Source organism: Diadema antillarum, unplaced genomic scaffold (genome assembly GCF_040938485.1).
Source record: "Diadema antillarum isolate AM-2024a unplaced genomic scaffold, OU_Dant_1.0 seq00001590_RagTag, whole genome shotgun sequence".
Taxonomy (NCBI): domain Eukaryota; kingdom Metazoa; phylum Echinodermata; class Echinoidea; order Diadematoida; family Diadematidae; genus Diadema; species Diadema antillarum.
In genome coordinates, this window is record NW_027272307.1 from 525,485 (window position 1) to 552,121 (window position 26,637).

The 26,637-nt window shown below is 39.2% G+C and overlaps 1 protein-coding gene across 1 annotated transcript in view; it reads left to right on the forward strand.

The window, feature by feature from the left end:
* Positions 1–25,153, forward strand: part of LOC139710942 (uncharacterized) — a 29,420-nt gene extending 4,267 nt beyond the window's left edge. Inside the window, exons 2-11 of the mRNA XM_071622867.1 lie at positions 4,364–4,502; positions 11,121–11,286; positions 11,652–11,900; positions 12,999–13,116; positions 18,906–19,015; positions 20,813–20,961; positions 21,629–21,736; positions 22,528–22,658; positions 23,641–23,747; positions 24,968–25,153. Coding sequence (XP_071478968.1) covers positions 4,364–4,502; positions 11,121–11,286; positions 11,652–11,900; positions 12,999–13,116; positions 18,906–19,015; positions 20,813–20,961; positions 21,629–21,736; positions 22,528–22,658; positions 23,641–23,747; positions 24,968–25,153 — 1,463 coding nt within the window. The remainder of the gene's footprint in view (positions 1–4,363; positions 4,503–11,120; positions 11,287–11,651; positions 11,901–12,998; positions 13,117–18,905; positions 19,016–20,812; positions 20,962–21,628; positions 21,737–22,527; positions 22,659–23,640; positions 23,748–24,967) is intronic.
* The last annotated feature ends 1,484 nt before the right edge of the window (positions 25,154–26,637 follow it).

A 26,637-nucleotide genomic window follows, 5' to 3' on the forward strand; every position in this document is an offset into this window, starting at 1 on the left:
TTATAAATTAAGTTTTAAGCCATTATGCAGTGTGGGATGAGTTAAATCTCTTAGGACATCAAATGTGCACATTTTTTTTCCATGTTCTGTCTGCGGACTTCTCCGTGGACAGATTCCCTACCAAACACATTTGTAGAGCTCGGGAGAAAAAGGATTACACAGCACGGAGACGACTGCATTCTTGCCTCTGTAGTTGTAAGGATTTACCATACTGAGCAAGAGGTGGCTATTGGAAAGCAGCTGAAAGAGAACGAGAAAAGAAAAACGCTATTTAAATCTCAGCCAGCATTATCTCTACCTTGCTCCAACTGTGCCTCTAGCTTTGTTCGCTTCTTTTCACTAAGCCTTGGTTAGCTCTCCAAACCATCTTGTATCATACGCTCTGCTGAGCTTGTATGGCATGGAGTCACAAAGAAAAAAAAATATCAAAGCTCTTCTTTTTCTTTCTCCGACCTAAAAACTTCTTTTTTATAGCCTTGTTAGAGGATTTTAAGCAAGCCCTAAGCTTATTCGCCCTCACTTGGCCAGAGCGTAAATCCCTATAGTCAAAATTTACTTAACCTATCTAGTGCAGAGAATGATCAGTTTGTGGTGTAGCACTAGGAATGTGATAAACAGAATGTTGCATTGAATGAAACAACCAGGATTCAGTGAGTTAAAAGTTATCTCTGTGAATGGCATGCCTGCCAAAACAGCTCAGGTAACGGATATCAAACACATTTACAAGTGACTTAACAAAATCCAGTCCTTTATGTGGCTTGCCTCTGTATCCCTCGACATGTAAGTCTATGTTCTTAAAAACAAGAGAAATATAGAATGCTCTTAAAAACAAGAGAAATATATGCAATGATACAAAAACTGAACTACCTAACAAGTCAGAAATATTTTTCTAAATATTATTCTAAAGTGTTCATACTCTATGACTATACTTAAATGTAAAGTGGGTGCCATTGAATGAAATAAAAAACAAAAAAAAATAACAATTTGTAAAATAATCTGTCACTTTTTTTAACACTCTTATTGTAGGCTGACTTCTGTAACCTGTTGAGATATACTCGGGCAGGTGTCTATGGGAAATGTGTGTTGTCCTATATAGCAAAATAAGTCCATCTTCAATTGGTAAAGATTGTTGACATCTAGGTGTGTAGGGTATCATTACATGGTACAAGTCACTCACATATGTAACAGAGCTCTGTTAGTATTATGTGAAGTAATCGGCAATGATTCATATCAACGCGATTATTCATCCATCCATAGCATTTTTTTTCTACCCTATGCGTTCATAACTTGTTGAGTTTAGACTTAAGTACACCTTGTTTACAGGGCATGAAAGCAGAGTCACCACACAAACTTGCCTGAAGAAATAGGATGAGGCCACAAAAGTTCCCCCACAGACACAGGTATTGCACAAGACCTTCAAGGAAAGTCAAAGCCACAATACCAATCCCTTCAGGATTGATGAAAAACAACTTTTGTGCCAAAACCTGTGATGGCAGCATAGACGTGGAAACCTCCCACTGGGCTAGGTGGAAAGGCCCAACCTCTGTAGCCGACATACTTTCTGCACCGTGTACGGTCATTCAGTAATCCTGACCACAAGAGAAGATGGGGCTCTTCCAGCCTCACCTCACAATAACAACAAGAACGAGGTGTGAATGATATAATTTGCAAAGTATGCGAAGTCACTTTCTATCTAATTCTTACGCTACTATTTTGAATAGCTTGCACTACTGTCATTGCTCAAGATTGTTTTGAGAGAAACTCTGCACTTTGCCATAGTTGAACTCATTAGATAGAACTGAAATGAAATTTGAAATCTAAATAAACTATAATCCCATAAGAAAAAAAAAATTGTGGTCAATATGTTACCTATCTAGTCAAATTGGACTAATTGATGCATCCTTTCAGTGCCTACTATCCCAAAATGTATTATGCATAGTACAGAGGGAGTTTGTATTATGGTAAACCCAAGGTGTAGAAGGCATTCAACTCAATGGTGAGAGCAATTTTTTGCGATAAATGACAGAAAATTATTGTCAGTTAACAATTACTCGATATTAGATGTTACCTTAGTCTATCTTCTTCTCTTTTTTTTTTTTTGGTCTGTTGTACCCATAAATTCCAATATCTACAATGAGCTGATGTCAACCAAATGAGCTTATGTTAAAGAGATTGGGCAGTTAAAATGTCTTTCTACTTCTAACTAATCTAAGTAATAACATTCAGCCCAAGCCATGTGAGTGGGCATGCATGTGAATTTGTGTACTATTATTTGTATTTACCACACATGGCAGGAAAACTTTGTGTTATCCTGTGGCACCTGTCGATGATAGTGTTGTCATGGCGATGATAGCTTGTTGACCCGACCTGACATCATCCATCATTCTCCTGATTAAGGAGGAAGAAGGATGTCATGGGTATCTTACTCATACCATCTTAACTGCATCTGAATAATTCTTTAGAACCAAGATACCCATAACTGGTTCAACAACCTCCCATCATAATTGTATTGTGAAAAGTGTGTTACTATTAATACAAACTTTCCACTTTTATAGCAGTGCTCACAAGTAATGATGGTCAGCAAAATTATGTATGACTATAATGGTTACTTAATAAACATATTCTACAATATTCAGAAAGATAGCTGTATAGGCTTACATAGTAATGATTCAAAGATACTGATAAGAACTGATAATGGTTATTGTTATCATCATCACCAGTAGTAGAATTATCATAAGTATTGATTTTGAATTAAGTCTGTCATTTTCATTACTCTCGATGTTGGTATTTGTAGGATTATTAATTGTTGTGACTGAGATTTTGGACTGTTATAACTTCATCATAATCATGGAATATATTATACAATAATCCATACTGTAGCTCTTCCAAATGAAATTACAAGCAAATATTACCCATTGAGGAAAAGCTGATTTTGCTGTAGACACTTGCCCAAGTGTACTCGGGACTATAGTCTTTTAAACAGGTCTTTATGATGGTTGCTATCGAGTGTTACTATTGTGACGTTAATTTGCAGTGTGACACTGAATGCTGTGCACATGAAAACTTAGCTTGATTGTAAACACAATACAAGTATTGCAACTGAGCTAGTTCTTTCACTCCAATGCATCATATTTTGGCAGTATAACACGGCAAAATGAAGTAATAAATAAATTTATTTCTGCATGATTTGATGCAGCTATCTGGTACATAATAATGTATTGGAAAGAACTGTCTTTATGGCACGCTAGTTTGCATACATGTACATACCTCTTACAGAAAATACCCAAAGTTACACCTTACAAAATGGAGAATAGGAAAATCTTGGGTGTGGTTGCCAAGATTGATGCACATCAGGGGGCAGATCCAGGAATTCTGCAAAGAGGAACGCCTGTACAAAATTAAAGGGGGCGTACGTGTCCCCCCCCCCCCCCACATTTTTTTAAATTTCTTTTGTTTTAACAAAAAATAAAGAGGGATGTGCGCCCGTTCTGCTACCGTACATCATAATGTAAACCCTCTCTTAGGAAGTAAATAAAATGCTAGTATTTTGTGTGTACACATGTGTGTTTATAGAAATTGAAAAGACAGTGATTTTCATTATGCATCTCTATTGTAATACATTGTACTTTGTACAACTTTGCCAAGAACAACATGGTCGGTACAATGTGGCAGCCAGACACACTCTTATTGGCACCAAAGTAACACATTCCAAATTAGCATGCTATTTCAGCTCAGTGTATCACATACTCCAAATCCTCATGATCATAGCTACACAAGGTTATAAGAATTTTCACAATTGATTTTTGAGCAGGTATCATTTGAGTATATGAATATAAGAACGACCCAAGTCCATGGAAGACCATTTCGAGTAGACTAAAAAAAACTTCATATCTTTTGTATTTGTCCAATAATATTCTATTTAACTGTGATGGGAAGGCAACATTAAATACAAATTAGAACATATATTATTATGACAATTAACATTTACATTAATTGTGGAGAGGCCATTTTGTGTGGTGGACTTGGGTCGTTCTTTGATTCATATGGACTTGGGTCGTTCTTTGATTCATATACATGATATTCTGCTATAGAGATGAGAGAAGGATGAGAGAGGGCCTATTATATGAATGTAAGAATGACCCAAGTCCTTCATTCTTACATGAAGATTTAACTTATTCATTTCAGGCACTTCCGGGGGTAATTAGGATTTATCATTTATACACAAGATGAGTCCGTGCATAAGCTACAATTTCCCATGTCAAACTGAATTTGGCCAAAAATTGGACTTGGCTCATTCTTATATTCAGGTCTTCAATTCCTAAGAATGATTTTTTTTTTTGTTGATTGTTGTTTTCTTTGACAGGATCCCTTGCAGGACTAACGGACCTTGTGCAGGACAAGGATGCAGCAGCGAAGGCGGTTGCCTTTGTTGTCAACGGCAGTCGACGAGGCATTGTTCACCTCTGTGCAGACGTAGCTTCCCTACTGAGAAACAAGCTCAGGTTCGTTTTGTCTGAAAGTCAAAGCTATACTGTATGAGCTGAAATTTTTGCATACAGATATTTTCGCGGATTGCTACTTGGAGGACATTTTTGCGTATTGTTAATTTCGCGGTTGCGAGGGTCTACTGAACTTAGTTATTCGCGCGTTGTTCTTTTCGCGGTTCAAAGGCGATTCGCGAAATTTGCAAAAATAAAACCATCGCGAAAATTTCAGCTTGTACAGTATATAGTGACAAGTTCTCTGCTAAGACGTATTATTACCCAAGTATGCCTTAAATGTGAAAGTTAACCCTTTTTGTGCTAGTGACTGTAGTGCTATGAGGTTATCTAATCAACTCTCAAAACATGGAAAGGGTTAACCTGTTGCAGACACTAAGAAGCCATGCCTGTATAGACTCTATGAAAAATTTTGATGTCATGAAATCAACAACTTACTATGAAGCTCATGTAGCCAGGAATCTTTTATATTCTTTTAAACTAATCCTTAGATCAATAGCATTTTGCACTGTAGTGTAACTTTACAGAAATAACTTTGAACATCAAAGTTTATTGTCTTCAGATCAAAAGATCATTAAGGCAAGCTTTCCTTTTAGTTCAACTCATTTGTCTCATCTCACAGACAGAAGCCCACCATGTAAAAACTCTCTTGTTTAAAGTCCAGAGGAGAAATTCATGATAGATATATTCTCAAATTAGTTTGATTATCAATTTGAATTTAAAGCCCATTACAAGATCAAGAACTCAGTCCTGATAAACCTTCATGTTATGGTGGGTTGTAAACATTTTCCATATCAAGCTGTTTCTTTAATCCCATATAAGCCTTTGATGAAAATTGCCATAAATACCTCTTTTTGTTCTATCATTAAGATAAAGACATCAGGAATGCATTCATGCGAATATCATACACACCAATACATACAAATATAAATGCATTCATATGCATTTATACTATTGGTACATGTGCTGACATACATATGAACATACATACATTCACAAATTGTGTACATACATGCAAATTAAATACTTTTTAGCAGTGTGCACCCAAAATTGAATCATTCCTCGCTTTTTGCTTCAAACAATGTGATCTGCTTGTTCTCTATCGTGATGTGCTCGTAAGTTTTACATTTTGTAGTACTGGTAGATATCTTCCAAATAAATTGATAGTGATGATGATAATAAAAACGATTAATTCATGCGCATCTATAGAAGAATTAAAAGAGCAAGAAAGACTGCAAATGCAAGAAAAGATTGTCCATCACTGCGTTAATGTTGATTTTGTTGTTGTTATTATCTTTATCATATCAACTGCACGGTATCTTTGATGATTCTGCAGCCGTTCAGTAAAAAAGCAGCCTATCTTTATTTTAGATCTCTGTCAGTATAAAAGGGGTCCACCACCATCAATGTTTTCTAGTCGATCACAATGACTGATCAACATTGTCAAATAAACCATTAAAAGAGTTCAGTAAAAAGCTGTGATTTGATTGCACAAGTCAGGTCAGGTGGTGATGCATAAATCTGTGTTCTCTAAAAGCTCTCAAATGCCAGAGAAAAGAATTCAAATTGTCGCTATGGCAGTCAGATAGTAGATCTGAATGGTACGTAATTGGTTTGGCATCCATTTGAACAGGAAAATCACCCTAGAAATTACAAGTAGATGCATTTTCTTTCAGCTCAGAGCACTCTTTCAGGCCCATAAATGCAGTTTAAAATGCATCCATTAGTGTTGCTTGCAATGAGCTGTATAGTGTGCAAACCAAAGTAACATTTCACCAGCTCTTGCTAGGAGGCAGAAAATTCACACCCATGTGGGATGAAGAATTTGCTGCTTTTTCAAGAGAATGGAAGAAGGCAGATTTAAAGGGGAAAAAGATCAGATGGAGAGAGTTTAGCCACTGTGGCTTATTCTGCTGCGGTGGAAAAGGGTTGTGTTAGTCTTGTTTGTTGAGTTTTGTTGCACCAGGCATTCCTGCATACAACAGTCAAAGGAAATGAAGTGACCAAAGGGTCCTACTGCCCAGTCTCCCACCCCCCTCTGTCTTTGACACACGATGTAAAACTTGGTACAGCCAATTGTTATCCCATTTTTGTACCACCCACTCGTTACTCAATGGGTCTTGATTCACAAGAGGGAACCCTCTGCAAACACCATACCAGTCTGAAGAGTACTGTGACTATACTGCAGTTTAACAAGTTGACCTTTGACCCGGTCAGTACATGGTTAGCCATGTACCGGTCTAGCTCATCATTTGTGAACACTCAACCTGTTGAGGACGGACTGACTTTGCTACAACACACATCCCATAGACACCTGCCCAAGTATACTCGGGACTCGTCCTCATTGGGTTAAGAGGCATAGCACAAGAGGGGTGATCACATGGTATAAAGTCAATGAATTTAAAATTGGACATTTTTCCTTGCTGTAGTTGACATTCAAAAATAGTCAAGTGATTCAAGCAGGAAGCTTGTAGGGGTCTATATTGTTTGAACAAAAAGCACCGGAAAGTTCTAGAATTTGATGTTCCACACACTAAAGTAATATTAGACCTGAAATCACTTAACCCGTTTAGGACAAGTGAAGTCCCAAGTATACTCGGGCAAGCGTCCATGGGAAATGCATGTTCCAGCGAATTCAAACCGTCCTCAACGGGTTAAATGCAAATTAGATGAGACAAACTGCAATCTCTTTACAAGTTTTTCATGGTTTGCGCATGAACGGTATAAAAGAAATAAATTCATAGCAGCAGTTTCCTATTTTGACACCACAAATTTCAGTTTCGAGTTCGAAGAAAAGGGCCTGTAGATCTCAGTGGAGAAGATGTTGCCATGACTGCCGCAAGTCATTTGACTTGAAAAACAAAAGAATGGCTTGCACTCTCACCAAGAAGGTGACTCCAGGGCAAAGTCTGAGGTCTCCAAACAGGTCACCATGAAGTCAATGAAACATCAGTGCAACATCTCCAGCAGTCGCAGGGACTTCTCCGAGAGATCCTCTCGGTCGCGGACAAAATTAGTCTGCTGCAACATGGCTGCAACTAAGAAGATGTTGCGGAGATATCCCTGAGACCAGCTGAAGACTTGTAAATGTAGATCTCTGAAAACATAATTTCATTTTTAAGACTGCAGAGACGTCTTTGCAACCAGTGAGACCAGGGACTCACCTCCCTGGTGAGACTGAGTCCCCAAGTTGCCACCTAGTCTTCAAGCAAATATGAGTTACTCTCTCAGGGGAGACATAAACATGTGTGTTATATATAGGAGAACCCATGCTAAACATTGATTTTCTAATTTGGGATATGTCCAAATGCTTTCAAGTAATTTTTAACATGCCATAACATTTGTTGTTGTTGTATAAAGTACCCTTTCAGCATCTGAAACTAAATAGAATTAATGAGAAATCTAATACTTGTTCATAGAGTTGGCATGAGTAGGAAAAAAGAAATCTGTGACTGTCAAGATATCATGAATGGTGTTTTAACTCAAAGCAATTTGACTTTATCAGCCTTTGCTTTTTCTTAATATTGTGCACTAAAATAAATTCCAGGTGTCATACAAAGTTATGTGCATGCAACTCAAGTCATGCTAAGTAAAGTGAGGAAAAAGAGCGGAGAAAAGAGAAAACAAAAATGTGAGAAAGTTCTTGGGTTTCACTGCTTTAAACAACAGTTATGGTCAGATTGAAATATCTTCATGTCACATTTTGCCATTCTTTACCTACATTCTGAGCATGTATATACGCAATAATTTTTTTTTCTCATATTGGAGCCAATAGCCTTTTCCGCAGCATCAGCATAAAATTTTCATGAAATGCTATTGGCATTCAATGCATATAATGAATACATGTATTGTAGACAAGAATTTTCGTGTGCATTTTGATTTTGCGAGTCTTGGCTCTCGTGAAATTCGCTAAATTAAAATGCACACAAACTTTCCTTGTTTTACGGTATACGTAGGCCTACATACTAGTATACATTTTATGTATGTGATAGTGTGCACTCCAATGGCTTTCAATACCAAGAGGGGCTACAACCTTTAAGCCTACTTTGGTTGGTATTATTCGACCCTGTAAGAAAAAAAAAAGAACGCTTGAGCTGCAGTTGTCGGGCCTCCAAAACAAGATGCTACCGTCCTCTAGCAATCTCATCAACTGTTATTTACTGAGAGGCTTAGTGGAGGCTACTTCTTGCTGCTCCGGCTCTCGGGGTGGAAAAGACAAATACGAGCTTTCAAAACACATGGACTCCATAAGTTTGAAAAAAAAAAGAAGAGAGGGAGAAAGGATACTTGTTTTAGGATGCTGAAGTGATGTAGGGAGTGTAACAACTCATATAGCCTCCATTATGTATTCTTGCTCAGTGCTTTGTATTCTACCCTAAGTAAGGATGAGGCCCCCATGTGTACTGAACATTATGTCAGAGCACAATGTAAAGTAGGACTGTTGAGAGTGTAGAATATGATGCGTTTTTGAAGCTAGGTGCTGGAGGGTCCATATGCCCTCCTACCACAGGCAACCAAACTTTTGCTGAAGGGCAAGTAAATTGTAATCACTATCACTCAGCTGGCCTACCATTGTCTGTTTTAGAAACACTGTGCACTCACAACTAAAAAAAAAATGAGGACTGGGTAACCTGTGAAATAGAATATATTCCGTTATCCAATAAACCAACAAAATAACACCTTTTCCCTCTATTCGATGTCTTTATAGTATATACAGCATAGTAGTATGGCATTGGTATAGTTCTCCTGTATTGGTGATCTTGTTTGCAATTGTGCATTTAAGATGACCCACTTAATGGAGAAACAGTTAGAGAAAATGGTCTCTGTTATGTGAAAAGTCAAGGTTTCTTTTGAAGTATTTGTAATCATGTTGATACACTTTCAACCATCAAATGTGTAAATACTGTAATTTCCTCAAACAGGTTCACAGTGATTTTTTTTATGTTGTCAGATTTTATAGTTTTGTTTCATATACAGAGAGGGACCTGTAGATGAGTTAATAGTAGATTTTAAGCAACATTGCTCCTACAAAATGGAAAGAACAGGGGAGATTAATCACAACTTTGATTTCCAAATAATGTCTCGGAATCTCAGCAAGTAAAATTTGACCTCTGCTCTTCTTTTAACCACCAGAACACATTTCTGCTAGTAAACTTCCCAAAGATCAGAGTGTGATAGCTTAATTTGCTGACAAGGAATCTCTTGTGTAATATTTGAAAAATTATGCTCACCATAGAATACTTACATAGAATTCTTGTTCTCTAGAGTGTTGGTGTTCTAATATATTTTCGGCATCTTTGCTTATAGAATCCAATAATAAAGAACAAACTGGCTTGCTAATTTGCAAAATCAACAAGTCAGAGAGTGATACACCCAGAGTAAATTGCAATGAATTTGTGGCAACAAAATTTAATATGTACTTTTATATAAGTCATGTTCTAAAAGCAGTTGGTATACATCATGGTATTCAACAAGAAGTATGTCATAGTAATGAATGTTATTGTCACTGACTTTTTATACCCCCTGCATTAAATACAGAAGGGTAAACCAAAGCGTGAAATCAGTCATTTTTTAATACCATAGAAAGAAGTTTCCTGACAGCTGGGCACAATATTTCACATCTTATTTGTATTTTTCCTGTTTTAAAAACCATGTAAAATAAGCTCATTGTTGGAAAAACCCATAACAATTTGTGTTGCCACTTAAAACAATCAAATAAGATTCAGTTTACCCCACTAATATAGACCCAATCCCTATAAAATAATGAATTCCCAACAGATATTTTACAAGTAGACTACCAGATTAGGCCTACTTTATGCAATTATTAGTAACCAGTTGTACTTGAATTTATCATCTTATTGTGATTATGAATAAATCATCATCTTTCATTACTTGACCCCTGAGCAGACCAGCTCTTTACAAGACTGGATCAGATTTGTTTGCTAATTTGATAGATTATTTGTTTGTAATGCCTTTGAATAAGTCAAATCAAACTAAATCAAAGTCTTGTGAATATATAAATTTGCCAAAGCTGCAATGATGGCCTACCACAAATAGTAAAAAGGATTTCAACTGCTTTCCATTTAGCGTAGGTCGAGTGCTCTTTACTTTGTTTGATATGTGTAAATGTTGCCAGAAAAAGAGATAGTTATAATGCCAAATTTGGGTAGAATTCAGTGATTATTAGTGGCTTTTATCCCAGTGGGAAGATGGCATTGTTTTCATAAAAATATGTAAGGTTGGTCTCAAACTTTGATGGGTTAGCATTTGGAAAAGGTTTTGAGAATATTTCAGTCATCTGCAAGTTGATATGACATAACGATACATCTGAATAGCACACATGGCCTTCCAGATTTTTTGTCTGATCTATAGTGTATCATGTGCTTGTTTCTAAATTGTTGAGTGCAGTATGTCACATTTTTCCATTAACCATGGGAAGCTAGTAACTTTTGTACAAAGTCTGGTTGAAGGTGAGAATGTTGCAGGGGTTGGGTTAAGTGATTCATAACTTTATCTTGGCATAATGTTCTAATTTGATGGTCATACATGTCCACTTTATCATGGAATTGCCCACTATTAATGTTTTCTGTCATCTCCTTTTATTCTCTTTTTCCCATACAGACTTGAACGGACAATCAGCAAACAACGTGCTGAAATTCAAAGACTAAGAAATGGAGAGGTGACACATGTCTCTAGCTTGAGTGGTCGGACAAGTCGTTCCACAAGCCCCACCATCCCTTTCAAAGATGGACAGTTGATATCGAGACCAGGAAATCGGAGGCTAAAGGTCAGTGAGAATTTTCTTAGATGATTCTCAGAATGAAGAGTCTGCATCTACCACATGTGGTTACCCAGCAATATCTCTGTTTTTTTAAGTGTATCTGTGTATTGGAAAACGTAACCAGGCAACAAATTGATAACATTCCCCTGAATGTTTGTTTAAAGATGATTTTGCAGTAGTTCATATAGTGATGGAAAAGTATTAAAGTAGATTTGGGTCCATCTTAGCATGTGTGCAGAGATGAGGCTCATTACAGCCATTTTTTTTTGTCTGACATAAAACCATGTACAGGTGTATGTACCAGCTTACAAAGTAAATAATTCCAATGTATTTTTTTTTTTTTTTTTTTTTTGGTTTGACATTATTCACAGAAGCAGCCAGCATCACCCCAGCTGAGCTCTCCATGTAGTCCCTGTTCCTCACCCCGATCTCCCTCTCCACCGCTCCCCAACTCTCTGGAGATATCCAGTGCCTCCTGTGGCTCCATGGACCCCGCCTTGCCTGTGGAGCCACACCCACCTTCCTCCCCCAAACCAGGGGAAACATCAGCCGTGTCAGTGTCATCCCTCTTGCCCAACCAGCAGCTTGTGACGGCAGAGGTGCATCGGGTGTCCAGTGCTGTCAGCTTACAGGTAGGCTACTTGTAGCATGAGAAACTTTTAATGAAGAGGAAGTTTACGGTTCACCATGTGGAAAGTCCTGAAAAGGACTGTTGGAAGAGGAGATAGTAGATAAGTGAAGAGGGAGAAGTGAGAAACAGAAAGGCCAGAGAGAGAGAGAAGGCGAGAGTACATATTCTTTCTTGAAAATGTGTGAGTCCTGAAAAGGACTGCGAACCAGAAGAGATGGTGAAGAGAGAAGGCTCAATGTTCCAGACAGCTTGACTGTCCGTCCTCATGGCAGAGTCTACCTGTGGAGAATTATACCTTTAAGGTACAAGAAACTTACGTACCTTAACATTGAGGACAAACTGGTTTTGCTACAACAAGCATTTTTCATAAACACCTGTCTAAGTATACTCAGGGCTAGTCTCCAATGGGTTAACTTCATAACACTGAAAGTATTCTTGCACTTTTGAGTTCTAATGTCATTCGGTTTTTCAAGAAAAGTCAGTTGTGTATTCATTGAAGATAGATTGCAAAAACATGGTTAAACAAGGATGATTTAAATTAGGTAATGATCAAACACACTCATTTTCACATACAGCACGCTATATTCACACTTACACACATACAGATAAAGAGCTGCTGTGGACGCATCAGTTTTTGTTCTGAGAGGGGTGGGGTGGTGGGTAGCTGCAGGGCTACTAAGTCAACTCAACAACTCATCTACAAAGCTCTGTGTATAGACTGTGAAAACAAAGTGCCAGGGCTGGTTGCTGCCTTCTCTAGCCACCTGCCCGATCTAACCTGCATCTGATCCCCATGATAGCTGAATCTCAACTCCCTATACTCTTGTCTGGTGATGAGCGAGAGAGTCACATGTACAGGTCACCGTGTATTCAGCTCATCCTCTCCCCACTAGAGCCTACCAGGTACATGTTGTATTGTAAATGTACAATTTATTATGAGAATCATTTCATTTACTACAGTATTGTGCAACAAACTTCTGAATTTAATTTCTGTTTCTGACATGACAAGCTAAAGGAAGAAATGGAACAGCAAGCTATTCAAAAATTCAAACTTGACTCATTCTCCTTTCATATTTTGGTATTACAGGCCAGCATAGCATCAAACCCTGCAAACCACTCAGGGCATGAGACTCGGTCCGTTGAGACACAGTGTTCCCTGGACCAGGAAGGCTGCCAAACAAGACTTCATAACCAGTACCAAGAAGGTAAGATGTCATTTTATTGAATGGGAGACTGGACTGGCATATCTGCAATGAAATTAATGCATCACTTTTTAAATTTCTTGACAACTTGATCTAATTTTGTGCCAAAAGAATAAGGCATCACTTTACAATATTCCCCAAGAGATTTGGTCTTGATTATTCACAGAAAGTAAGGAGTACTTGTATCAATCCTTGAAGAGACTTGACCAGTAATTTTTCTTTTACATAGAAAAAAAAGGCATCACTTTTATAGATTCTCCAAAAGACTAGACCCATTCCCTCACCTCCCGAAGGTGAACATTTCTGCATATATATCTCCTTAGAAACTGGACCTTAATCCATCTAACAAGAAAGTATATCGTTACTTCAGAGATTCCTCTTAGGGTGAATTTAAACACTCTCCTAAAGCAATAATCTAACGGTACCCTACTTGTGCCAGAGGAGCGAATTCTCCTAAAGTGTACCATACCAACTGAACCCAGCCAAAAGTGGACTCACTCCCTGATGTGCTTCAAAAACGTACCAAAAGCATACCAAAAGTTTGCATTTGGAAAATATGCGTGTAACATGCACAAACGTTATAATGCAAAGATTCCATTCTCTTTGTTTGGGTGTGCCAGGTGAATGATCCTGTTGCTATGAAATACATGACCTCTTCTAAAAATAACTCATGAGATACACTTTCTCCACAATGCTCCAAATCTGGTTGTACAGTATGGTTCAGTACACTTTGGTTTGCTTTTGAGCTCTCGAACACACCCATGGAGGCCAGAACTGAATGTTACCATGAAGGGGAAGCATGAAATTGATTTCTTATTTTACCGGAAAAGATACAGTAAAGCATAACTTCATTGGTTACTCTTTCAAAGTTCATCTGCAAAGTTGGTTGTTGCGCATGTCACATGTTCTATGTAATGACAGAGGCAAACATTGGATAAGGATTGCTTCTGTTTTAAAATTATTTGGGAGAACATTCAATATCATCTGCCCCAACGGGATTGAGCAGAAACAATACATTTTTGGTTGCTTCCTGAAAGAAGCCCTTGTGTAATGAATAATTGTTTGAAAAATTGATCAGATGGGCTGCAGAAGTACAATTGCAATGTGTATGTGTAAAACATTCAAAAGATCTATATTTGGCTATAGGATGCATAAAATACTATGAACTCTCGCACTGAATGCTTGTAAATGTTGATAAATGATTATACTACTTCATATAAACTATCAAAGGATGAGGACAAGTGTATGGCAACATCAAGTATTACTGTATACTGCAAGCTGTTATTTTTGCGAGGGTTTAATTTTTTGCGAATTTCGTGAATCACAGTTGTTAGCGAATTTAACAACACACGAAAATGACTACATGTGCTGTGTTAATAGAGCATTAACGTAAGCATCAGCGTCGATTCACGAAAACAACAAAACAATAAAATGCTAGTCATTACCAAGTATAAAAGGGCTTTGGATGCGGTTACTTTCATTAACAAATTATTGATTTGAAGGCTTTCGTGGTTTGATTCTATGGAGAGTGATCATATTTCAGAACAGGGAGAGTAACTTGTAGAAGTGTCATGCAAAATGTTGGCCTGGTTGGAAATTGTGCCATTGGTCAAAACAGTAAAGCGCTGTTTGAAAGATTCACACAATCCAGCCAGGATATGTGGTCAAATACCCATGAGAAGTGAAGGACAAACTGGCTTATCTCAGTGTGGCTAGAGCCCAATAGGATAAGGCTCGGCATTATGGCTTCTAAGAAGAAATCTTTTCATCCAGCGGCCATTGTTTGAGGCCAGACATGAGGGTCGTGGATAGAGGAATTAGGTCTCCTATATGCCGAATCGTGACAGAAGTGGTTGCTAAACAGCTAATGCAAGATGGAAGTAGTTGTATTCCCCTTTCACATAATGAATAGTGGTCTCATTTCAGACTGAAAATAAAGAAAACTAAATGGAAAGCTTGAGATATTAATTATTGAATTATATTTGTTGAACCTTGATGGATATAACTGCAACTGTGAAATGCTTTACAGCAGTTTTTTAATGGGAGAATACATTTCTTGTAGGATAAGCTAATACAAAAATTCTTTGCGTTAAGAGTATAAAATGAAGTGATGGAATGCTGAGACAGTTAATCCTAAACCTTGGGCAAGGCTGCACACACTAACCCATTTCTTCTACTGCTCCGACCTGTCTGTCGGACCAGTAGGTACCCAGTTTTTCCATTTTTGCTGGTAAATTCCTGAAAAAGTTACTGGTCCAACAGAGATTTTTTACTGGTCAGGGACCATCAGACCAGTGCCAGTATGCAGCATTGCCTATAAGGGCATTGCATGGGAATTAGATAAGTTTGTGAGGACAAGTCAAATTTTAGGTTGATGTTGGTCTGCAAGCACAAAAGTCGTCTGCTAGACCAGCTGTAAGACTTTGGCTTCAGCCACCCAGCAAGCTTCTGCATGTTTTATTGATAATTCATTCCACAGAACAGCTGTTTCCTCCTAGTATGGCTGCATGAAATCTTCTTCTTCTTCTTCCGATGAGTACATCCCTCTGATAAGAGTATTGTCGTACTTGGCAGGCAAAAGCGCAGTCACGGAGACACACAAAATAAGAGTGCATTTTGGGTGCAATTTGGGACAAACAAAAATAAATAACTAAGCTACCGTGCGAGTAAAAATAACTCCCTTGGCTGTCTTAACAGAGGGTGAGTGGTGTCAGGCGGCTCCGGAATAACTCGAGAGACGGAGCAGCAACCACTGTTGGAGGTAGGGCGTTCCACATGCGGACAACACTTGGGAAGAAGCTGTGTTGGAAAATGATGATTCTACAGTGTTGCTGTCTAAACTGTTGATCATGGCCTCTAGTTGCATGTAGGTCTGGAGTGGGGTACAGGAATGGAGGCCCAGAGGGGATGGCAACAAGACCATTAACGATCCTGTACAGCATGGTGACTTTGCTGTGTGCACGTCGCTCCTGCAGGGTCTGCCATTGAAGGTTTTGTAGCATCTGGGCGACACTACTTTTGTATCTGTAGTCTGCCTTTACGAATCTAGCCGCACGTCGTTGGACCATTTCGATCTGGGAGATGAGGTCCTTAGTGTGAGGATCCCACACCGTGGAGGAATATTCCAGAATGGGACGTACGTAGGTCTTATATGCCAGTTCCTTAATGTTGGCAGGGCATCTCCTCAAATTGCGTCGAAGAAAGCCGAGTGTGCTATTGCTTTTCTTACATGTGGATTGGATATGTGGCTTCCAGCTAAGACTTCGATGAAGGGTAACACCAAGGTACTTAGCCTCATCGACAGTCCGGAGTGCTGTCCCATGGATGGAGTACGGGAATGTTCCAATGATGTTCTTCCTCTTGTTAGATATCCTCAATACTTCGCATTTGTCGGCATTGAAGGACATGAGCCAAGTCTTCTCCCATTCCTGGACACTGGTGAGATCCCTGTGTAATGCATCTACATCCTCATGGGTTTTGATGGATCGATAAAGGAGGGCATCATCTGCATAGAGGCGTATAGATGAGGAAACGCACTCAGGAAGATCGTTAATGAAGACCAGGAACAGGAGGGGTCCAAGAACTGTTCCCTGAGGTACTCCCGATGTCACACTTGTGGTATTACTCTCTTTCCCCTCAAGTATGACCTTCTGGGTCCGTCCTTGGAGGAAGTCACGAATCCATGACAGCAGGTGACCTCTGACTCCATAGTAACTCAGTTTGAGGAGAAGACGCTCGTGTGGTACTTTGTCGAAAGCTTTGGCGAAATCGAGGAGGATGGCATCAATCTGTTGTTTATCATTAAGGCCTGTGGCAAGGTCGTGTACAGTCAAAAGTAGTTGCGACTCGCATGATCGTACCCTTCTGAAACCATATTGGGCTTCCGTCAAGAGATTATGGGTGTCCAGATGGTGCATAATTTGGCTGTGGATTATGTGTTCTGCTGTTTTACAGATGATCGAAGTTAGGGAGATAGGTCGGTAATTCGTGGCTCTGTGCTTGTCCCCCTTCTTGAAAATGGGTACGATGTTAGCCATCTTCCATTCATGGGGAATCCTCCCCTGATTTAGAGTAGCATTGAAAAGAAGACAAAGGACAGGAGCTAGTTGATCTGCAAGTTCCTTGAGAAGATAGGCAGGCAGGTTGTCTGGACCACAAGCGGTATGTGGTTTAAGGTTTGCCAGAAGCTTCCTGACCCCTTCGCTGTGAACAGTGAAAGTAGGTACCGTGGGGTGTGGGCTGGTGCCCAGTTCAGGTAGTGTAGATGTTTCCTCATTTGTAAAAACTGAGGTGAACTGGTTGTTGAGGAGCCTGGCCTTGGCTGATGCATCACTCTGCAGGACGCCATTTTGCATCAGAGGTGCAACACCGGAATTCTCGCATCGAGTACTCTTTATGTATGACCAGAACTTTTTAGGGTTACCATCTTCACAGAGCATGTCACCTATATAGGTATGATAGGCAGACCTGCATTTTTGCTGCATGAGTTTCTTGAGGCTTTTGTATTTGTCCCAATCTTCTGTCTTCTTAGAATTCTTTGCCTTTTTGAAGGCTACTTTCTTTTTCTTTGACAAGCGCTTCAGATCTTGGTTTATCCACGCTTGGCTGAAGCGGGGGGAGGAGATTTTTGATGGAACCATGGTTTCCAGAACTTTGTGAAGGAAGGATGTAATATCTCTCCACAGCTGGTCCACATTGGTGTTGGTAGAGTTTGACTCCATATATGACTTACTAAAGGCAAGAGTTTCCGCCCTGATGTTGTCGAAGTCTGCCTTTCTCCAAAGAAAGACTCTGCGAGGGGCTGGTTTCTGCCTCTTAGCACGGACGTCAGAGAGTGCGAGAACCATGTCATGGTCGCTGACTCCTGGCATTGGTACGCACTTGCTCAGTAGGGATGGCCTATTTGTAAGAAACAAGTCTAATGTCTTGTCTCCTCTTGTTGGAAAATCAACAGACTGCGACAGACCTACATCATTGAACATTGATATGAAGTAGTTGTTCAGTGCAACAGAATATTGGTGACCGGTTATAGTACAGGTGTCCCAGCAGATGTCAGGAAGATTGAAATCTCCGCTGATCCAGACTACAGCAGATGGGTTATTGCACATGATCCTCTGTATGGACTGGCACAAGGACTGAGCATAGTCAAGATCATTTTTGGGTATATTTGGGTATTTTTGGGTATATATTTGCTAGTTGCTGTATGCCAGTCACTGTCACATATGTGCCACCAGATCACCTGTCCTTAGTCTGCAGAGCTCTCTGGAAAGTGTCAGAGCGCTCGAAATAATGTTGGAAGTTCAATAAAAGTTCACATCCCTCATACTTGTTAGTTGCAAAAAAAGAAAATGCAGCAACAACAAATTTTAACTTTGACACTCTTTTCAAAGTAGAGAGCATTGTAATAAATATTAATACTTGTCAAAGATGTGATCTATGTTATCAATTATTCTGATATTTTGTGTTCTTTCTGGTGTTAGTCATTTCCTAGATTTTTTTTCAAAGTTTATATTTGCTCAGATGTCATGTCATCCTTACTATCTAGATAAAGTTACCACTTAATGACAGATTTTCTCGTTTTCGTGAAAGCTTAACTATGGAAGAATTGTTCATCAAGTAAAGCATATTACAGGGTAAGAGATGCCTTCTAAACTGCCGAAAGTTCACTGAATGTGGCAGTGGTGCGCATTGGGAGTATTAGGTTTCACTGACATCTGTTTGACTCCTCATGTACTCTGTTTTATCATCTCATTCATCTCTCTTTCCCTCCATAATTCCTCTCCTCAAAACAGCCTGTGAAGCAAGAGCCGCTTTGGAATCAGAACTCCAGAGATTGAGGTCAGAGCTGGAGCAGGTCAGGCTAGGGTCAAGGGTCAACCCATGTTCAGCTGGTGAGAACAAGGTGAGAACTGCATGTACTTCATCAGAGATACATACCAGAGGTAACATGATCATACAATGTATCATACAGACAGAGGTATGACACAGATTAAATGGAGTAAAATGTCAAGACATGTGACTGTATATTTATACGTAATGTTCTGAATATTTGTCTCTCACATCCTCTAATCTGTAAATCTCAGCAGTTTTCTCCTGGACCCATCTGGCTCATGTTTGATTCATTTTGTATATTTAAAAAAAGTGTTTGCAATGTTTTTCAATTATGCACAAGTATCTCATTCTGTCAAGTTATCATCTAGATGATGAATAGTATGGAAGGGAACATTGACTGTTTCATCTGAAGGCTCTTAAATGATATTGATAGATGTTTTAAGTCCCTAAACTTTATCTAGAGACTAATCACCTCCCCAATGGAGAATTTAAACCTTTAAGGCCGTGTCACACCAGCCTTGCGTGCGACTTGCAAAGAACAATTTTGACTACCCGGAGGTCCCCGTAGATGATCCGCACATGACAGTACCTAGCATGTATCTCAAAAGTAGTCACCCGGAGGTGCGCATGCATATTTTTTTACCGGCAGCCGTGTTTAGGCCCTGTCACACCTTTCCGGGCAAGCTACTCGGGCTTGTTACGTGTAGGGATTTTCTAGCATACCGGACATTCCTGAGGGCGGAAAAGGATTTGTGCGAGTCAGCGCATGTGTCTTACTGTATATACTGTGTCTATACTGTGTGACCTTGCGTGGGGGCTGACAACTCAGTGAAGGAATTCCTCTAATGGAATGGCTGAAATCTCACAGAATTTCATTATCTTGGCTGCATACGGGACTGCGAAGTACCTGCGAGGGAACTGCCTGGGAAGTACTGCCGCTAAGGGTCTCCTACTGGCATTCTGCGTGGACCTCTACGGGCATTCCCGCGACTTACCCGGAAAAAGTTTTGGTCATGCTCAAAACTTGGCTGCGGTTAGATCGGACTTGCGTGAGCACCTCCGGGCAACTACGCGCTAGATACTGTCAGGTGCGGTCCAACTGCGGAGAGCTCCGGGGAGTAAATTTGTTTCCCCGCAAGTCAAGCTGCAGAAGTTCCCCCGTACGGTATGACAAGGCATGAATGAAATTGCAAACATTCTTGTTCGCCCGCTGAAAATCTTCTACGTGCTGGAAACTACCTCCTCGCCACAAGCCCGCGAAGCTTGCCCGGAATGGTGTGATACTGCCTTTAGGTTAGAACGTTCTATTTGACCCTAACAGCAAAAGTCATTAGTCTGTCATACAATGTCGGTAAGGCAATGTACTTTTAGGTTGATGCAAATTTTCATCTTGAATTTTCCGTGATGACCATCCTCACGGCATCACCAACTTGCAAACAAATCAGCTATGTGTACAACTATAAGTTTGTATAGATACACTTTATGACGGAAGTGTCTTTGTGCATCTTTACATGCAGTGCATTCCAAACGGTTCTGTCCTGATTTTGGTTAGCACTGCTTTCCTCATTTGCATATATGTATTGGCTTACACATGAATGGTCTCCCATGAGAAAAGTGTACAAGAGTTTCCATTTCATCTGATCATAGATAGGCAATTGCTAACTGTTGCAATGTTAATCCATGTTCAAGTTAACTCTAAATTAAAAACATGACATTGCACATACAAAATGGTGTAATAAAATTGCTTATTGGACATAGATTCAACTTGATTTTATCATTGTATGTATGAAATAATTTCTTTCTTCTACTTCTTCATCTTCCTCTTATATTATCTCCTGACCAAGAAATGCTTTCTCATTTCTTTCAGACACCTGCAATGTGTGAAGTTCTGGTAGAAAATGAAACAGCCTCCTCCCACACCTTAAAAAGGGGGCGAAGTCACAGTGTCCAAGAGGTTACGGAACTCCCCCATTCCCCTCTCTCACCAACACAGCATGATGCTAACTTTACCCAGGGGTAAGGAGACAAACATTCCATCTACCTACTCTGCTCTTGAGAAAGTTTGTCTTGATGTATGTCTGCTTTTGCAAGTATTCAAAATACATTTGTGCCAATTGTCACTGATCAAGAATGATAATTAGAAGTAGAAAAGTCACGGCAAGTGTTTCATAATATACAAGTTGATAGCATTTTGAAGTGACTATGGGTATCACAGTATCATGTCAAATGCATCTGGTTTGGGGTCAGTCAAAATTCTTCATCACCCTCATTCAACATCATGGGAGGCGAATAAAAAAAATTACCTTATTCAGGGCTCAACATTAGTGGGGGCCTGGTGTCCAGGGGCCACTAAAAATTGATGCAGGCCACCAAATTTCTTAAAAGGTTTTTTGGTTTCCTGATCGCGAGCTTAAGTTCAAAATCAAATTTTATATTTCCTTTCATTACATACATTTCTTTTTCAGGACACCAGAGAAAAATGTTAGTATTGAGCCCTTCCTTACATATCGTGGAAATTGATAGATTCACTGTTTTCACACAATTTTTGTGAATCAAGTGATCCCATCCTATATTTAATCCTTTTCCTACAAGATTCTGAAGTCTCCATAGATGTAACACACGACTGCTAGGTTCCTGCATGCAAGGGGTTAAAGTCTTCACAATCTTTTTTGTCTCTCCTCAGCCTGCCTGCCATCCCCAATCCTCGAATCAGCCCAAGGAATTCTGACCTCAGTTCAAGCAGCAGTAGGGGTGAAGGGTCATCGGAGTCCAGTGCCATGAAAGACGAAAAGTATGAACTCTTCTTGAAATCTGCCATCGCCATGCTATGATGCTTCAAGATATGTTCCTCAGAAGCATTTACACAGTCATGCTCCAAATTCTACTCCAATTACAAACTCTGTCTGTAGGTCATCTGCATAACTGTAAAACACAATATTTTGGCAGCATGAAATTTTCGCGAGTTGCCTCGAACATTGAATGCACAATATAGTGTAGACAGGATCTTTAGATTAAGATTTAAAATTTTTGCCTGGAAGGAAGTATGTTGTCTTGACATTGATGCTCTATGATTTGTATCAGAGAGTCACCCTTTGTTTTATTATGAAATCACAACTAGTTTGTAATTTTCTTTCATGCCATTTCAAATACGTGTGAGTGTTTAAAGAAAATTTACTCCAAATATGTCAGTGGATTCAGTGAAGGGAGACACATTAATAGGACCATACATGTTAGTTAGGTCTGAGGAAAATTTTACAATCTGTTCAAAAGTGATCTGATTATGTACCTTTCATGAGGCAGTCAACACTGCCCTTGCACATGCTATGTCTCCCTCTATTTACCAGTGAGATGGATAATTTGGTATATTGGCATTAACAATGCCAACAATTTAACATCATTAACAAACATGCCTGGTTTCGTAGTTTGGATCCATTGCACTCATGCAGGCTTCATCCTATCCCCACATGCTATTGAACTGTTTTTCTTTTCATTGTCAGGATGAGCCTGATATGAACATACGGAATATTGTGATGGGAATGATGAGGTAAATTCCCTGTTTCTTGTTCTCTTGTTTGTTTACAGTCTCACCATTCGACTGGACGATCATGTCCTAATAAAGGGAGAGAGAACTGGACATGTGAGGTATATTGGTCATCTTGACCGCAGCTCCTCGCCCAGTACTGTATACGTTGGAATACACCTTGACGCTCCTGGTGAGAATCAACCCATTCACAGCTTTTCTCTATGCCCCTTCATGGTGAAGAATAGTGGCGGATCCAAAGAGGGGTGCACAGGGTGCGCGCCCCCTCTTTATTTTTGGTTAAAACAAAAGAAATAAAAAGGAAAAATGGGGGGGGGTGTGCCCCCCTTTGATTTCGCAAAGGCGCCTCCCCTTTTACGGAATTCTTGGATCCGCCCCTGAAGATAATAGATTATTCATATGCATTCCCGTTTGTACAGTCTATATGATCACTACTGCAGACACAGCCATAGTGTTGGTTGTCAATATTGGAAGTGGTAATGCCACTTCTCTTATCTAAGGAAGGACAATGTGAGTTATTCAACATGATGTTGTATTAAGTGTTGTCATGGATAGAAATTAGTTTTTATTCTTTTGTGTTCAAACTTTCAAACTCAAAATTCAAACATCCAAACTTGACCTAGTAGTTGTAAAATCAATCAGCCCACTTGGGTATACATGTAGCAGTGTGCCTCGGTTAGCCCAACAGGAAGGCCAGGAAGACAATATAGGGATTAAGGGGATTAGGATAATCTGTATTTCATAGATAATTTTCCAGGTATCTGCATCAGTGGATGAAAAAAGCACTCCCATTGAGGGTAAGTTCTGAGTATATTCAGGCAGGTGTCTATGGAAAATGTGTGTTGTAGCAAAATCAGTCCGTTATCAGTGGGTTAAAAAGTTAACTGAATATACAGTATGAGCTTATCAATATTTAAGTGTCTACAATTTGGTGTGTTATGTTTAGGCTCATTTACAGAACTTGGTGTAGAATATGAATGCCTCAACTTCTGACCTCTTTTGATCGAAGCTATCACTTACTGGGGACAAAGATCTAACTTCCTAAATTCTTCTGATTATGCATTGGCGACAGTGTTATTTACGTTCTTGTATTGTTATTGAGATTTATAACCATTGATGGCACTTCAACAAGCTTGACTCTGCTCCTATTTCAGTTGGTAAACATGATGGCACTGTGCACGGAAGACGATACTTTTGGTGCCCAAGGAACCATGGCATCTTTGTTCCTGTGAATGAAGTGATGACAGTTATCAATAGAAAGGTAGGAAACATGGCTAATTGCATTCAGACGAATATTGACAGTCTTGAACCAGTATCCATGGACTAAACTCGAGATTGTGATGAGTGTAAACACAGTCTGCACTCAATCAGTGCATTCTCAGTACAAACAATGCAGGGATGTTCCACATTGAGTTAATTTAACCTTGGAAGTATGTTTCAAATCAGGTACATAAAATGGTCTAGTGATCAAGAGAAGAGGATTTAAAAAGACCTACATTAATAGGTGATTAATTGACTTAAATGTAAGGTTGACTCAAGCAAGGTTGACTGGATGTCAGCTATGCATCTTGTAAATTCTGTGCCCTCCCCACCCCCCCGCCCTCGTCCACTTGTTGTTTATCAATTCAATTTTACATATGTTAGACTTGATTGGGTTGTATGTTTTCCTTGGTGATAGCATGATGATAACAGTTACCATCAGTGTTTCTTATATTATGCACTTGCAATATATTCTGGTGCTCAAAGTGCATTACTACCCTAGTCAGTGGAATCAAACCACCGACTGTAATATTCTCACACTCTACTCCCTAGGGAGCTAGCATTTCATTCAGACTACCATATGCTACGGTGTACACACAAAAGCTAGATCAAACCACATTAGCACCCAGCTTTCCACCAAGTTTACATTTATACCCCTTTAAACACTCCTTGAAATATGTATCATGCTCAGGAACACAGGCAAGATGGGTGCAAACAATCAATGTTATCGGTTGGATTTCTAGATGTGAGGTGATATCAAAGGAGATGCCCATAAGAGTATACATTGTGAAAACAGAACTCTTCTTTGATGAATATTATATGTCAGATATACCTAGGTAGCTTGAAGAAAGAATAAAACAATACTGTATCAGCTGTTATTTTCGCGAGGGTTTAATTTTCACAAATTTCGCGAATCACATTTGGACCGCGAATTTAACAACACATGAAAATATCACCATTCACTAAGGTAATAGTTGCACTTATGAAGACCTCTGTGTCAGTTCAAGAAAACAAAATTTCATGAAAAATGTCTGTTATCTCCTCATTCGCGAAAATATCTGTACGCAAAAATAACAGCATATACAATATATTGTTCTGTGGTGGTAAGTTGATAGTATGAGAATGGAAACTGCCTGCAGTGTGTGTACTCATTTCTGCTGCTTTTACCACATTATGACCATTTTAAGATGTATGTGTTACCGATGGTGATTGATCTTCCAGCCTTCCAAGAGACCCAAGACGTGTGACACCAGACAGCTTGTGTCCACTCATGGGGTCAAACCTACTGGACATCACGCCCCAGAGACCGGTCAGCATGTTGGAGAGATGAGAAGAACAAGACCGGGCCGGGCCAGAAGGTTGATTTCAGTGGACAGTTCCACTCTTCAGAAACTTCCAAACAGGTAAAATCACCTGGACTTCATGGTGAAGATTTACTGAAGTTGAGATGCTGTACAATGCATTTGTGTTTGAAGAGGTGATATTCTTTGCGATGTTGTTACATTGTAGTTTTTCAAATATTGATCAACTTGCAAAAATTTGCTAAATAAGTAAAGCACTCTGAAATACATCAGCATGAATCTCCTAGTTCCAAAGAAAATTTCAGCTGGAGCTGTATCAATGACAAGGTGAATCTGGGATCTGCCCTCCTCCAGCGAAATGATATGATGGTGGTGTATATTAAAAATGAGTTACAGCATTTGTGTGTGGTCACTTGTGCTCTCAGCATGCTGCATGACGTCAGCAACGTTTCAATACCTGGTAGTCTGAGGAGAGAGGGTAAACCTTAATGAATTGATCTCCATTCAATGTCCACCAATGTACATAAAAAAAAAACCCACACACCTAGCATAGGCCTGCTGGATAGAATTGCTACAGTGAAACCCCGTTATAACGAGGTACGTGGGACCGCTGATATTGCCTCATTATAACCGGTTCCTCGGTATAACCGTACGCACTAGACACAAAGAAAAACATAAGCATGGAATCACATACCAATCAATCAAACTTATGAGCAGTCTTTGCGTTGTTATTACACAAGTAAATGGATCATTATTATTGAGAAAGAATAAAAAGGAATCATGTGTGAGTTGACACCAAAAGAATTTTAAAAAAAGAAGGCGTTGAAAACGCGTTCTTTGTTTTTCTTCCGAAAAATCTCTTCGCGAGTGTTGTGCATGCGTTCTTGAAAAGTGCATGGCAGGGTTGAATTTGAAATCCTTTCTAGACCTATCTCTTCCTCGAGTATTGAACCATTCTGAAAGAATGAAAATATCGTTTGTGAAACACAGTATAAAATTAATAAACAAAGTCACATTGTATTAAAAACGTTTGTTAGTTTTTTTTTTCTGAACATGGGTGCAAGCAGAGTAACATGCATTATTCAACTTATCTTACACTGTTTGGGCCTAGCAGGATCGCGATGATTACATTAATTATTTAATTCCATGATGTTTGCACCAGCAGGGGTTGAAAATGCGTTTTGTATTTTTCTCCCCAAAATCTCTTCTCATTTTGTACATGCGTTCTTGAAAGGTACACAACATGGTTGAATTCATGATCCTATTTATGCCTATCTCTTCCTCATTATAACGGACCATTCTGAAAGAATTGAATTATTCATTTGTAAAATACAGTTTGAAATAATAATGAACATCACAATGATTTCATTAATTATTTCGGCTGCAATCTTGTATGCAGTGTACACATCAATATTTCCCAACCAGCAAAACAGCTGAAAGTCGGAACTAGGAAAGGATTATGATAAGCTGCACATGCATTCCAAAAACATATTTCTCCATGTTCTTTCACCAGTATGTTTCACTGGATGAAACATTTTTGAATGAGTATTTTTTTTTCACATTACAGACTGGTTTGAGCTAATATCAAGT